Here is a 14,563-nt window from a genome sequence, read left to right as displayed (position 1 = left end):
AAGAATCAGATATAAAGGGTTATATGGAGCTAAACCCAATATGTATATATATAAGTGCATATCAAAATGAGAAAGAAATAAAGAAATATATCGGATTTACAAAGGAAACAAGTGTTAAAACATATATAGCTGGACCTGAAATATATACATTGTGTTTAAAAGTTCGGCGGGTCCACTGTATCGAAAAGCCCTTTATATACATGCATACAGGTTCCGCCGATTGCGATTTGCGATGACGGACCCGAAAAGATATATATTATATTTATAATATCAGCGGGTCCACGATAATGATAGGTCGGACCTGATATTGATTACGCCATGATTTATAACTCTGTCGGGTCCACGATCATCACATAACGTTTATGACTTATGCCGATTGCAATTTGCGATCGCGGGTTGGACTTGAAAGCATATATATTATGTTTTATAATTGCTGCAGGTCCGCGATATCGCATAACATATATATATATATGGAAAGCATCGATTGCGATGAGCAATGGGAATTCCCGACCCGATAGTTTATATGCTATATTTTATAACTCAGCATGTCCATCTTATCGCGAGTTGTAAAGGTTTTACTGATATATCAAAAGCCCTTCATATATATTTTGTTTACGCAGTTTTATATGTATTTCTATTATAAAGGATTATAATAGAAAGGTCGGACCTGAATATATATATATATATATAATGATTTATAAGCCCCATGGGTCCGTGAGGTGTACGAAAAGGCGGATTTTAAGCTAAAAGGCAAAATTTCGGGCGAAAGGGGTAAGCGGTTTTTAGTGGAACTCACCCAATTCCATTTATTGTTCAACGCGTAGTAGTTGGGTGGAGAGAGAAAACCGCCCATTTCGGGCGAGTATTCTCTGGGCTTATGTCCCACCCGAAATCTTTGTAGACAGTTTGATCTGCTAAGCGCAGATCTACGGTGGGAATCTATCGCGGGAAAGGTATGCCTCGATAGTTGTGCGGAGTCCGTATTAAAAGCGGAAAAAGCATGTTTATGGCATATTTTCATTATAAAAGGTATATAATAGAAAAGCGCAAATATGGAGGATTTATGCGTAAGTCCAACATTACAATGGAAAGGGCCGATTGCGATTTGCGATGGGAAGTCAGAAGGCTATTGGAAAGGTGGATCTGATAGATTTATTAAACATATTTAATTCCTTTCAATTCCGCTTGGCGTGTTTTGTGTTGATTCGCTGTGTAAGCGGAAAAATCAGTGTTAAAGCCGAATTTGAAGAAAAGGCAATTGGTCGGGTTTCTTCGTGTTTTGGCCAATTAAAATGCATCTGATACATGTGTAAGCCCAAGTTTACAAGTCAAACAAAGTTCATTATGATAAAAGCAGATTAATTATCATTAAAATGTTTACAGAGGAACTCGGCAGCAGATTAATAGAGCAAGACTCTTCCAAATTCAGTTATGTTCCTGTTATTTTATGCTCTTTGAAATGTCTTTACCCTCTGTGTAATATTTTGTAATAATTCTTACTTCAGATAGTTAGAGAAACAATTTTAGTAGTTTGACAGTTTCAGAGATTAGCAACTATTTCACAATGTATAAAAAGAGGAAAATTTACAGAGAAAGGGTTCGAACTTTGGAGAACCCAGAGACTAGGCCACTGTATCCCTGATATCATCGTTGATTAATGAAAGAATTAGAAGTTTCCATGAGTTGTTGCATATAATTTTGTAAGCTTCTTTGTCATGTGTCATGCTATGTTTTCTTCTTTTCAAGTATAGTAATGAAGCTGTAGGTCTTTATTTGCTTAGGTAGATAAAGTTAAAATTCCTTAAAAGAGCGCTGCTATACTTGAAGTCCTCACTTCCTTTTTAAGTTATAGATAATAGTTTCTATGAAATAGAAGCATATTGTCTATGATTCAGTTCTCATTATCATAGTTCCTCTAAGTTACAGATAGTTGTTTCTATGAAAGATCAACATATTATCTTTAACTTCTCCTTCAAACTTTCTTCATTCATCATTTATATCTGGCAACAAATGGCATTCTGAGATGTTCTGGTCATACATGTGTTAATAGTTAAAGACCAAGTTTTCTAGGTCCTTCATTTGAGAACACAACAAACAATAAGTGACAGTAAATAATATCTATTAATGTCTTAAGCACAATTTCCCCACAGCCAGGAAATTGGTTTCTTAAGGAACAATAGATTGGAAAACACCCATGAAAATTATACCTATCTCTAGGGCTGAAACTTTAACGGAGTGGAGTGGAAGATGACATACATGGTCCCTTCAAGCATTCATCTCAAACCAATGTTCTCCATACGAAGAGCCAAATTCAGCTCCTCTAGCTCTTGGAGGCTCTTTTTCCCCATTCTTGCAACTTGTTCAGATGGAGCTTTGATACCATTCTAATATGAAAATGGAGGAGGTTTCTTTTTCCTCCTCTAAAATCAAACAAACAAATAAACAAGGACCGTTCCGATGCTTTGCAAGATAATAGTAGGTCTTGACACAAAACAACCTTCTTTTTAAGGTCTCTTCAAGTCATGAGTTAGTCTTCACATGTAGACTTAACATAAGCAACATAATATCACGTAACTCATACAGACATCATAAAGAGCATAATAAAGGATTTGTTTACGGAGTTCACCCCTCCTGGGCTACATCTTCAAGCCTGCCAACATAGCTAGACCACTCCATATATTCATTGTAAAAAGGAGTACATAAAAGTTTGTTGGTGAAAACATGTGGCTATTACCCCTACAAGGTAATGTTCTCCTGCAAATAACTCTCACATAAAACAACACTACAAGGCATCTCCTACAAAGATTCTATAATCTAACTTAAATGAGCTTACATGAGCATATGAGCACTTCAATTCCACATTGAAAAGCATAAATAAAACTTCCCTCAACATGACATAATGAGAAAAGTAACCTTGAATTGAACCCTGCAAATGACAACTATTGCAGTAGACTTTTGAAGGTGAGAAAACCCCTACAAGGCCTTCTCCATGCTCAAACACCTTTCAAAACTATTTGAAAAACCTGATTGAACCATACACCCTCGGTGTTAAACCTGTAAAAATACTCCTTACATGTACTCAAATCAGAAATTAGAGGTCACCATTAGATCCAAGATATCTAAAAACCTCTAGGTAGACTCTTCTTGAGCTCAATTTGGTCAAAAAATAAAAAAGGTATTGCTCTCCAAGCTCTCCCATGAGTTTTGATGTTAATTGTCCTACAAATTAGACCAACAGTCTAACTACCCTACAAATTTTCCCTATTTTTCGCTAACAGAGTGACGTTTTCGCCATCTGCCAGTGCATTTTGTTGGACGATTAAATTCGTTAATGACCCCTTAAGTCCGAAAAACATGGTCATATAGGCACATAAGGTTGTGGGTTGGGCCTTAATGCCCACCCCCGCCTACCTAGCCCTTAAACATCGGGTGTGTGGTCACGTAGGGCGCCACAGGATCAAGGGCTTGGTTAATCGCCCGCCCTTCCCACCGGGCTCCAAAAACCTCCGCGCTCTGGTCACATTGGGGTCCAAAGAACCTAGGGTTGGCCCTCTTACATAGCGCCTCCACCTGCGATTCCACCGGTCACATTGTTTTTCTGTTTAGAGAATATCTTACTTTTATTTTAAGGAGGACATGTGTCAACTCCAAGTTGAGCATCGAGAAAATTACATGTCTCCCTCATACTAGGTTGTAGAATGTGCCTATTGGCGTAAAATATATTTATTATAAATATTTTTGAGAAGTTTTACATTTAATTATGTTATATATAATATATGTCAACTTGGGTTATCTCGAGTGGTTGAGTAGAATGGTTGTATCTTCCCCACTCAATTTCAATTCCACGTTAGTGACATGATGATGTAATGTTGTATTCTCTTTAAGCCTTGTGAACTCTTAAGTGAGTAGACATGTGGGCTACCAACATCCCCACTCTAGATGCTGATTTCTAACTATCTTATAAAAATTATATTTTTCCTATAAGTAATATCTTTATATCACCTTGATGTGAAGGTCACTAGTTCGAAACTCCATGGGGAAAATTTAGCCATACTAAGGGTTGGTGTGGCCTAGGCTGAGTGCAATCCCCAGTTGACTTTGACCACTTGATGTCTCTGGATTGCGATTGCTCAAGCCATAAATTAGGCTTTCCAGTCATCTCAGAACTCGCATAACTTAACAAAAAAATATCAATTAAATTTAATTACATTATAAAACAAACTTATTAACATAATTATTATATTGTGAAATAATATAATCTATACAAGATAATAAAAAATATCCATAATAATTTGAAAAATAGGGCTAATGAATACCCATCTTTTTATTATTATTGTTATTATCCAATTGTAAGGTCACAGCCAATCCAAACACCAAATTGGTGTATGAGACCCCCTTGTTTGTGGGACAAGGGACCCACCTCCGCGTAACAATTTGATTGCTAAGCCTACGTAGGCATAAATACTCTACCCCCTTCTAGTTTTGAACCTGTGACCTCTTAGGAGGAAACACATGCTTTTAACCATTAGGCCCACTCAAGTTGTATATTAACTAAATTTAATTGCGCATAGAGACACATTCTACAACCCACTGCGAGGGAATGTGTAATTTTGTCTATGCTCAACTTGGAGTTGACACATGTCCTCCTTAAAATAAAAATAAAATATTCTCTAAATAAAAAAATGTGCGAAAAATAAAAAATCTCAACCTCACTATGGTCACTCGATTTGTTGTTGATATTACAACCCAATGTATTTTAAAAAATCACTTTGATGCTCACATGATGTAATATAATTTTATAGAAACTTTAAAAAGAGATAAGTAATTAAAAAAAATAAAAATGTGTGAGTAAGATGTTTAAACTTTATACTTCTCATAAATATTTTGACACGACATTTAAATAAACTATTTGAAGTTTTTTTTTTTTTTTTTTTTTTTTCCACTGGAAAAATCAGTAATTTTCATTAATATTAGAAAATTACATATAGTAGATGCCTTGGCATTGCTGTGTTGATCATACAAAATTCACCTCACAGGGTGTTGTATCAGAGAGTATTACAAAATTGTGCTGGGTACATACATTAGTCTGGCTGTTCAAGCCTATTCGCGTCCACAAAAGGATCCTTTTCCATACAAAATAGCCATAGTTATATACAGTTCCATCATGTCAAAAAATACTATCCATTACTGTCAGCTATCGGGACTGTTGTCCCTCTGTTCTCTCTGATCTATGTATGGCCTGTGGTAAAATCTGTGTTCTTCGGCTCCATTCTGCTCCACAATTAGCCATTCGCCTCTGGGAAGTGTCGAGGCCTCTTTGGATAATTTGTCAGCCTCGCTGTTATGTTCTCTGTAAATGTGTAAACAAGAGAAATGATTAAAAGCTGCTTTGAGAGTGAGAGCATCATGTAATATATTGCTGAGTGTGTGTGTATGACATGTAGTGACATTATTGATCCAGTTAACGACCACCATTGAATCCCCAAAAATGTTGATATTTGAATGCTGATGTGTTAAAGCAAAATGCAATAGATTCCGGATGGCAGAAAGCTCAGCATAATTATTTGATCCTCTTCCGAATCCCATTGTTACATGGTATCTGTGATTTTCATTTATATGCAGCACGAAACCCCCTCCACACCCCGCTTGGTTTGCTGCCCCGTCGAAAAAAGCCCACGGGGTCGATTTGTCTATATTGGGCATGGGCTGAATGGTTCTGGGTCGAGGTGGAGGCGGGTCGGGTAGTTCTTGGTACGCAGCGATGATGGTGGCTTCAACCCGGTTCCAAGATACAGTGAGATCCTCGAAAATAGCACGATTCCGCGCAAGCCAGGTATACCAAGTTGCTACGAGGGGGAGATTTAGAAGTTTGGAGCCCGGGTGACTGAGTGTCCATGCGGTCCAAGCACCCAATAGATCATCCCCAGTCCAGTTCCCTGCAATGCCCAATTGAGTGCGAATGTTGGTCCATAGGGTGTGGACAGCAGGGCAGAGTAGAAATATGTGATCCGAGTTCTCTGATGCGGCCTTACAGAATATACACCAGGAAGGTCCATAGATGGATCTGCGGGTAAGATATTCGCCTGTGGGGACGATACCTTTGAGGGCACACCAGAAAAATAGTCTGGAGCGAGGTGGTGCCTTAAGCTTCCAAATGATATGCCACCATGAATGTATTGGATCAGGTATTCTGTGGGAGATGAGTGCTCTGTACCCATACTTTGGAGCGTATAAACCATGATCCGCAATGCACCAAATGAGTTCGTCCGGACCTTGTTTGATGCGAATGTGGGATTCCGATAATGCAGCAATATAGTGATTCCATTCCTGATGCCATTGTAGTGGGAGATCCAGTTGCTGGGCCGATTTCCATGCTTGGGAGAATATGTCTGTGCGAAGCTGATCGGCGATATGAGCAAAATGCCGAATGTCTCGGTTATGTAGATGTGTAATAAGATCCCGGTTGAGGATGTGTCTGCCCCCACAGTTGATCCATGGATCCAGGCCAATCCTGCCCGTCAAGCCATCATTGATTCGCCATACAAGATTATCTCGAATGAGGGGAAGGGAATGAATCAAGGCCTTCCAGACTGATGAGCACCCCTTCGATGACCAAGTTGGTAATCGAGCCCAATCCAGAATATTCTGGGGCCATATATATTTGTGATAGGATACCTGTGTCCATAGGCTTTGGCTGGTTAGTAAGGTCCATCCCATCTTGGCAGCTAGTGCCATGGCGAAATCAGGAAGGTCTTTGAGGCCCCATCCACCCCATTTTTTGGGCAGAGAAATTTTCTTCCAGCTAATCCATGCAAAGATTCTTTTATCCTGACTCCCATTCCAGAGGTATCGATTGCACAGCTGCTGTAGTCGCCCTAGGATATTCCTCGGTATCCACGCTAGTGCCATCCAGAAGACCGGGGTAGCCTCTAACACAGATTTAATGAGCACCAATCTGCCAGCCCTAGAGAGGTATCTGAAGCTCCAGCCTGTAAGTCTTTTTTCCAGTTTGGCAACCAACCAGACCCAATCTGCTATCCTTTGGCAAGTAGGCTTCAGATTGAACCCCAGGTATTTGAGACCTCTATCCAGAGGGTGGACAGTGTAGGGGAATACCTGAAGGGCTATCCGGGATTCCTGTACTGAAGTACGAGCGCAAGTGATGGTAGATTTCAACTGATTTGGCAGCATACCTGTAGCTGCAGAGAAAAGATGCAGGATCTTTGAGAAGGTCCGAGAGTCTCGAACACTGCCATCAAGTAGAATAAGAACATCGTCCACAAAGAGCAGATGTGTGAGAGTGCATAGGTCGGATATGCGGAGGCCCCCTACATCTCCAGCCCGTTTAGCAGAATCCATGAGGCGGCTGAGACCTTCCATGACCAAGAGGAAGAGTAGGGGTGATAGGGGGCAGCCCTGTCTCAAACCCCTTTCAGAGTGGAAAAAAGGGGAGGCCGAGCCATTAATGAGGATACTGAAGGATGGGGAGGATATACAGGCCATGATCCAAGTGATGAAGGCGTGAGGAAAGCCCAGGTGGATGAGAATCATTTTTATATAGAGCCAGCTGACTCGGTCGAAGGCTTTTGAGAGGTCTATTTTGAGAAGAATGGCTTTCAGATGCCTAGACCAGATGGAGTGCATAGCTTCTTGGGCGAGTCCAATGGCCTCGTGAATCTGCCTAGATTCAAGGAAAGCAAATTGCTGCGGGGCAATGGATCGGGAGAGGATAGGTCTAAGACGGTTTGCAATGGTCTTAGATATGATTTTATAGAGGCAGTTACACAAGGAGATGGGCCTGTAGTCATCGAAGGATGCCGGGGAATCCGATTTAGGGATTAGTGCAATGAAAGTAGAATTGATGGCATGATAGATAGAACCCGTAGTCCTGCTCTCCTCGACCACCCCCAGCAGATCCTGTCCCAGTACATCAAAGAAGGCTAAGTAAAATTCAATGGTCCATCCATCCGGGCCAGGGCTCTTGTCTTTTTTGAACCATTTCAGCACTCCTTCCAGTTCCTCTGCCGAGACCGGGTCATTTAGATCCTCCACATCTTCTTCCTCCACGAATCTCGGGAAGTGATTTGCCACATTAATGATATCAAGTAGGTTAACTTCCCGAGGGCACTTGTATAGATTCCTGAAATGAGTGGTGCCCAGGTGAGCGAGCTTGTTAAAATTATCTGCGATATCGCCATCCGGGGAGGGGAGCTTCCAGATAGTATTTGAAACTTTCCTGCACTTTGCAAAGTTATGAAAGAACTTCGTGTTTTCATCCCCAGCTTGGATCCATAAAGCCCTACTCCTTAGTCTAATGGTTTCCTCTCTCTCTTTGAGGATCTTTGCTTTTTGATTCTCCAAATCAATTAGCCTGCATTTGTCTGCAGCTGTTATGAATCCCAATCCTCTTTCGTCGGTGAGAGAGCTTAATTCAGCTTCAATTTGGGTAAGCTGAGCCGAATCACGGTCCTGTTTCTCCTTTGCCCACATAATTGATATATGTTTTATTTCAGAGAGATTCCTGCAGAACCCTTTGGCGAGGGATTCTGTGTCATTGATAGGGTGAGAGGACCAGTAATCCGATATCATCTTGACATATGATGGATCCTTCAGCCAGGTATGATTAAATTTGAAAGGTGCCTTAGGTTTCTTGAAAGGACCCTGAATCTCCAGGTATATAGGAGTGTGATCCGATAATCCCCCCGAGCCAACCCATTGTCTGAAGAGATGCAAGCGCTGTTGGAGAGTCCCCTTCATAAGAAATCTGTCAAGTCTGCGAGCAAGTGCAGCATCCCCAACCCGCCGATTCCTCCATGTAGGGAGAAGTCGCTGCATGGGTATATCCATAAAATTTGTTTGCTCAAGCAGATTGGTCATATAATCAGTAATGGGGTCAAATTGAGCATCCGAACCCCATGACTCCCTGAAACCCAGAGAGAAATTAAGGTCTCCTCCAATGATAACCCGGTCTTCATTCATCATAGAGAGGTGTAGTAGATGCTGCCAGAACGATTCTCTCTGGGAGCAGGGAGCATATACATTGACAACTCTGAGATTCATGCCGAGTTCAGCAGAGAAAATGTCAAGCCCAATGAACCCCGCTCCTCCCCAGGTCGAGTCCATCTTAATGGAACGAGGGTTGATACCAATGGCCATACCTCCAGATCGTCCAACGGCATCAATGGCAGAGTAGCTCCAGCCAGGGGTCAAGGCTTGCATGGCCCGAGTTATCTGGTCTGCAGAACAGAGGGTCTCTTGGAGCATGATGATATCGATAGGTTCAGATTCAATGAGCCGCTTCATGGCTAGTTTCTTGGAGGAACTAGCCAGTCCTCTGCAGTTAAAGGATAGGCACTTCATGGGGGAACACCTCTCGGGGTGTGTCCTGCTCTAAGGACCCCGTCAATGGTCGATTGCCGGCCAGAAACAACCTCTGCCCCGGCTTGTTTTATAGCCTTTGAGAGATGGGATTTTCTCCCTCTGGTAATCAAAGAACCCCCCTCAGGTATCACAATGCCCAATCCCGAATGTCTGTCTGTTGGCTCTTTGGCAGGATTCCTTGACCAGAGAAAATATGAATGAGGTGGGGAGGACTCCAAGGGGAGCGGGGAGGAACTAGCCGCGGGGGAGGATGTGGATATGATGGGATCAGTGTTGCAGATAAGTGGGGAAGATGTTAATGCGCAGTGAATCATGGAAGTCTGTGAGGAGGATCCAATATCATGCATAACATCAAAAGAAGAAAGCAAGGATGGGTTAAGAGAACCCGAGATCGTACCCGCTTCTGCTGCCGAGCGTGCCCTGGTCTTTGGTGGAGAGGGCCGCCGAAGTCCTGGATCGACCGCGGGAGATGATGTCGGTGGGGGCGGGCCCGCAGAGGGAGGACGAGAGGTAATGGGGGATGCTGTCCTGGTAGGAGCCGGGGTTCCTCTCGGAGTATCTTCTGCTTTCTTGTTGAGTGGGCAGTCCTTCGCAAGGTGTCCCACTTTGTGGCATCGTCTGCATCGGAAGGGAACTCCTTCATAGTCCAATAACTGCACTCTGATACACCTCCCCCACTGTAGAGTGATCTGTTCCTCAAGTCCTTCACGGGTGTCTAGGTGGACCAGAATCCGCGCAAGTGTTCGGTTCCCGGATTCAACATATGTGCGATCGTAGTCCAGATACGTCCCCAGGGCATTTCCAATCCTAATGAAAACTTCTTCTGCCCAAAACGGTAATGGTAGTCCTGGTAGGCGAACCCAAATTGGTCCGGCTCCGAGCTGTTCCCGTTCTGGATCGAAGAGGGGGCTCCAGCGCTTGAGGAGGACCGGGGCCATTTCAATATGCCAGTATCTGCCCAAAACCAAATTAGTTTGACTTTCCTTGGAGAATTGAAGGGAAAACCATCCTCTGGGGAGGACATGGACCACAGGTAGATCGAAAAGAACTCCGCCCCAGATCTCCTGTACCCATTGCTTGAGCCGCTTCACCGAGTATGTCCTTCCCCTGACGTGCCCTACCAACACAGTGTTCGCAATGTCCATGTATTCACCGAGAGGCTTCGATTCGTCGAATTTGATGGAGATGTCCCTGGCTGTAGCCCTAACACACTTGGCCTTCTTTTTGCAGGTGCGGGGAGCCGACGGATGGTCTACCAGAGGATTTGTAATGCCATCCAGGGATGGGGGTTTTGCAGGGCGAGCAATGACAGCAGGTGTTTCAAAGCATCCGGAGGGACGGACTCCCGAAACAGAGGGATGAGATGCAGGGGGAACCGACGGCGAGGGGGAGGGCACCGAAAGGAGGGGAGGGGCCAGCGGATCAAAAGAGGGCGAAGGAGGCGTATGGGTAGCCAAGAAATGCAGTGAGCCCGGCGAGAGCGGGGGGACCTCAAAAGGCGGAGATTCGATAGGGTAAGTGCCTGCAGAGGTTGGAATGGTTCGATGAGCGGCAAGCGAGATGGAGGGCGGGTGCTGCGGCAGATCCGGAGCAGTTGAAGATGAGGACGGTGCAAATTGTGAGCGAGAGGCGAAGCTAGGGTTTCCGAAAATTGACTTGTCCGGCGAAGGATCCGCCGAGTAATCCACCGCTTCTAGCTCCATGTCAGCCATAACTGTCTCTTGAGCGGCGACCGAAAACGACTGGTGGAGAATCCGATGGAGATGCTGCTGCAGTAATGTCCCAGGGCTGTGACCGCGGCGGTAACCGATCGAGAAAGAATGTCAAACCCTAGCCGCGACGAACTGCAGTCGACAGCGAGAAAAAACCCTTAGCCTAACCCTTTACGCGTGCGCGCCATCCTCCAAGAGTCGACCTCCTTCCCCTTGTGGGCTTCCTACTTGCTTTTGAAGTTACATGTTAACTAATTTATGTTGATAAAAGAAAATATTTTAATATTGTATATAATAAAATATTCAATGTTAAAAAATAATAATTGAAAGTTAAAAAATGAAATAAAAAATATCAAGTACTTACTAATAAAAATAATATGAGGGAGTCGTGTAATTCATTCAATTTTTAATATAATAAGAATTTCAATTTGAGTCATTAATAATATTGATTTATACTTAAAAATGGAGTTGTCATTAGTGTGATTTTTCGGACTTTCTAGTGTCGGAATCCGACGGAAAAATTTGCAATGAAATCTTGATTTTTATTATTTAAATTGGTTTTTCACTGTATATATGGATTCAACACCCCGAAAAACCCCTAGGGCACTTCGATTGTGCAGGGGTTACCCATCAAGCTTGTGATTTCAATAAATTCTTTCCGGATTTTAGAGAAATTAGACCAGAAAAGCTTCCAAAAAGTCTCACTAAAGACAACTCGCTTAAAATATATTAATAATAAAAAAACAATTTCAATGTGGTATGTAGCCCATAGATAAAATGTTTCAATTCACATGTTATGTAAAATATTATAATGCCAACTATCTATATATTTTTTAATATTTAAAAAAAATATGTGTATATCATATAAATCAATTAAAAATATAGTGGTTATGGTTAAAATATTTAAAGTAGTCTTACTGTTTAATATTTTGTTCATTTCTTAGGTATATCCTTTTTTGGTAAATTTTCCCTAAAATGCAACCAATATTTTTTGGACTTACAAGTTTAAGATATGTACTCTATAAAACATTACAAAATATAATTAATATATATATAGCGAGAGAGAACTATTGAGATCTATCAAGGGATGCAATTTTTTTTTTCAAATTTTGTACTGTAAAGAAGATTTGCATCAAAAAAGATTTGTTCCCTCTCGGTGCATGCTAGATCTTATATGATGAAACAATAACGTATAAAAACTCATCAATAAAACAAATTTTCCGCATAACTTTTATAATAATAATAATAATAATAATAATAATAATAATAATATTCATTTTTAAGGTCACAACCAAGCCAGACACCAAATTGGTGTATGAGACCCCCTTGTTTGTGGGACAAGGGACCCACCTCCGCGCAACTATTTGACTGCTAAATCTATGAAGGCATACATACTCTACCCCACTGTGGTTTTGAACCTATGACCTCTTAGGAGGAAACACATCCTCTTAACCATTAAGCCCACTCAAGCTTTATACAACGAAATAACGCCATATATCGAATTATATCATAATAATTAGAATATATTCTCTAATAAAAATTTATTTGGTTTTATTTGGATTTATCTTGGTTAAAATTTGATAAAAATTAATTAGAATTATAAGTTTTTATTTTGTAATTGTATGATGTCCAAAATAATTGAATTTATTACTAAATTAAAAATATAATTTAAATAATAAAAAATCAAATTTATATCATTAAGTTTCAAAATAAAATAAAATTTATATCATTAAGTTTCAAAAAAAACTTAAAATAATTAAGCTACACCCACATTAAATTTCAATAAAAAAAAACAAAACTTAAAATAATTAAATTACACCACATTAAATTTCAATAAAAAAACAAAACTTAAAATAGTTAAGCTACACCACATTAAATTTCAATAAAAAAACAAAACTTAAAATAGTTAAGCTACACCACATTAATTATTAATAATTATTAATTTTAGAAAGAAATATTCTTATGAAAAAAATATATATTATTTTAACCATTCATTCATAATAATTAAAAAAAAAAATAGATATTTTCTAACCAATATCATCCATTTATAAGTGTTTTTAACAAGATAGTAAATGATTTTGGTTTGGAAACTAAAATGTCCTTCGAAAATGTATATTTATATTTTCATGTTGATGGCTTTGGATAATGGTAAAAAGTTTATTTGGTAAAGAATAAGCATATCAATTAAATTTCTAGTAAATATATTTTTATATTTTCATGTAGATGGCTTTGTATAATGATAAAAAGATTATTGGGTAAAGATTAAACATATCAATTAAATTTCTAGTAAATATCTTAACAAGTGAGATGGTCGGGAGCTTTGCGGTATATGCATCTCCGTCGTTAGGGTTTCCCTAGTCGTTGTCGAACTCTTTGTTTGCAGGCATCGTTGTCAAGATTTTCGTATGCAGTCGTCGTCAATGAATCGTGTCTGTGTTTGTGCGTTCCAGTGGTTAGAAGTCGTCGTCGCCTATTCGAATTTATGAATCCCTCTCCTCTTTGCTCTCAGATCATCGACCAACCTGCTCGTGGCCGTTGTGTGGGCTTAGGGAGAGCCACTTCAATTGTGTTTCAATGTGAAAATTGAGAATCAGGGTGTCGCCACCTCGCTTCAAGTGATAGATGCCCGCTTTTATTGATGTCGTCCCTACCACCTTTGTGTTTAGGTTTGCTTTTCCAGATCTTGAATGGTTGAGAATATTTCTTGTTAAATGGATTTCCCATACAAATCATTGCTCATGGATAACTTTTAAGGGATATGAAGTGGGTGTTGTGTTTGTTGTGCGGTTCAATTCTTGCACAATGATTGTTTGAAACAAATTCGTGAAGAAGGTCGAATCAAATCTCTCTTTGGACTTGGGGTTTTCTTCCTCAGTGAAAAAGAATGTGGAAATTTTGAAGGAAATAACGCTTTTGGGAAATTTTATTGGCACATGGCCAAGTTATGAAGCCGTTGAAGATCGAGTTTTTGAAATCTGGGAAAATCGTGAACCCACAAGCATTTAGTATTATGGAAATGGGTATTACACATTTCTTTCTAAAAATCAAGAAGATAGAGACCAAATCTATAAGGCGGGTCCTTATTTCATGGCTACCATAGGTTTGTCTCTCACTCATTGGTCTTCGGAATTTAACCCGATAATGGAAATTACTTTTGCACCTGTATTGATCAGAGTGTCATTTATCCCTCTTCTTTGTTGGGGTGAAAGTGTTATTAAGGTAATAGGAGATAAACTTGGACGATTTATTTCCAATGATACGAAACATGGGAACTTAGGGGAATTTTGAGGTCTAAAATGGGCCTCCTAGGGAAATTATAAAATAATAGTGGAAATAATAAAATAAGATTACATTACATCATCACATTTTAGAGGGAAAAAAGAAAAAAGCTATTTTTTCAACTCGTATTTTCAACTTATCTCCCTATCGGTTTACTCAAATTTCAAGTAGCAACACTCGTTGGATGCATA

The 14,563-nt window shown here is 40.3% G+C and overlaps 1 protein-coding gene across 1 annotated transcript; it reads right to left on the bottom strand.

Annotated features, from left to right (window-relative positions):
* Window positions 1-5,190: 5,190 nt before the first annotated feature.
* On the bottom strand, window positions 5,191-11,093 carry LOC149226000 (uncharacterized). The gene is made up of 3 exons (XM_089380071.1): window positions 9,418-11,093; window positions 8,008-9,334; window positions 5,191-7,917 (listed from the first exon to the last, which is right to left on the bottom strand). The coding sequence occupies exons 1-3, from the start codon at window positions 11,091-11,093 to the stop codon at window positions 5,191-5,193; spliced, it is 5,730 nt and encodes a 1,909-aa protein (XP_089236197.1).
* Between the last annotated feature and the right edge of the window lie 3,470 nt (window positions 11,094-14,563).

This window comes from Pinus tabuliformis, chromosome J, assembly GCF_031772625.1.
Source record: "Pinus tabuliformis cultivar Carrire ecotype Pingquan chromosome J, CPIR1, whole genome shotgun sequence".
Classification (NCBI taxonomy): domain Eukaryota; kingdom Viridiplantae; phylum Streptophyta; class Pinopsida; order Pinales; family Pinaceae; genus Pinus; species Pinus tabuliformis.
Note: the sequence above shows the minus strand (reverse complement) of the source record. Positions and strands in the feature narration are given on the sequence as shown.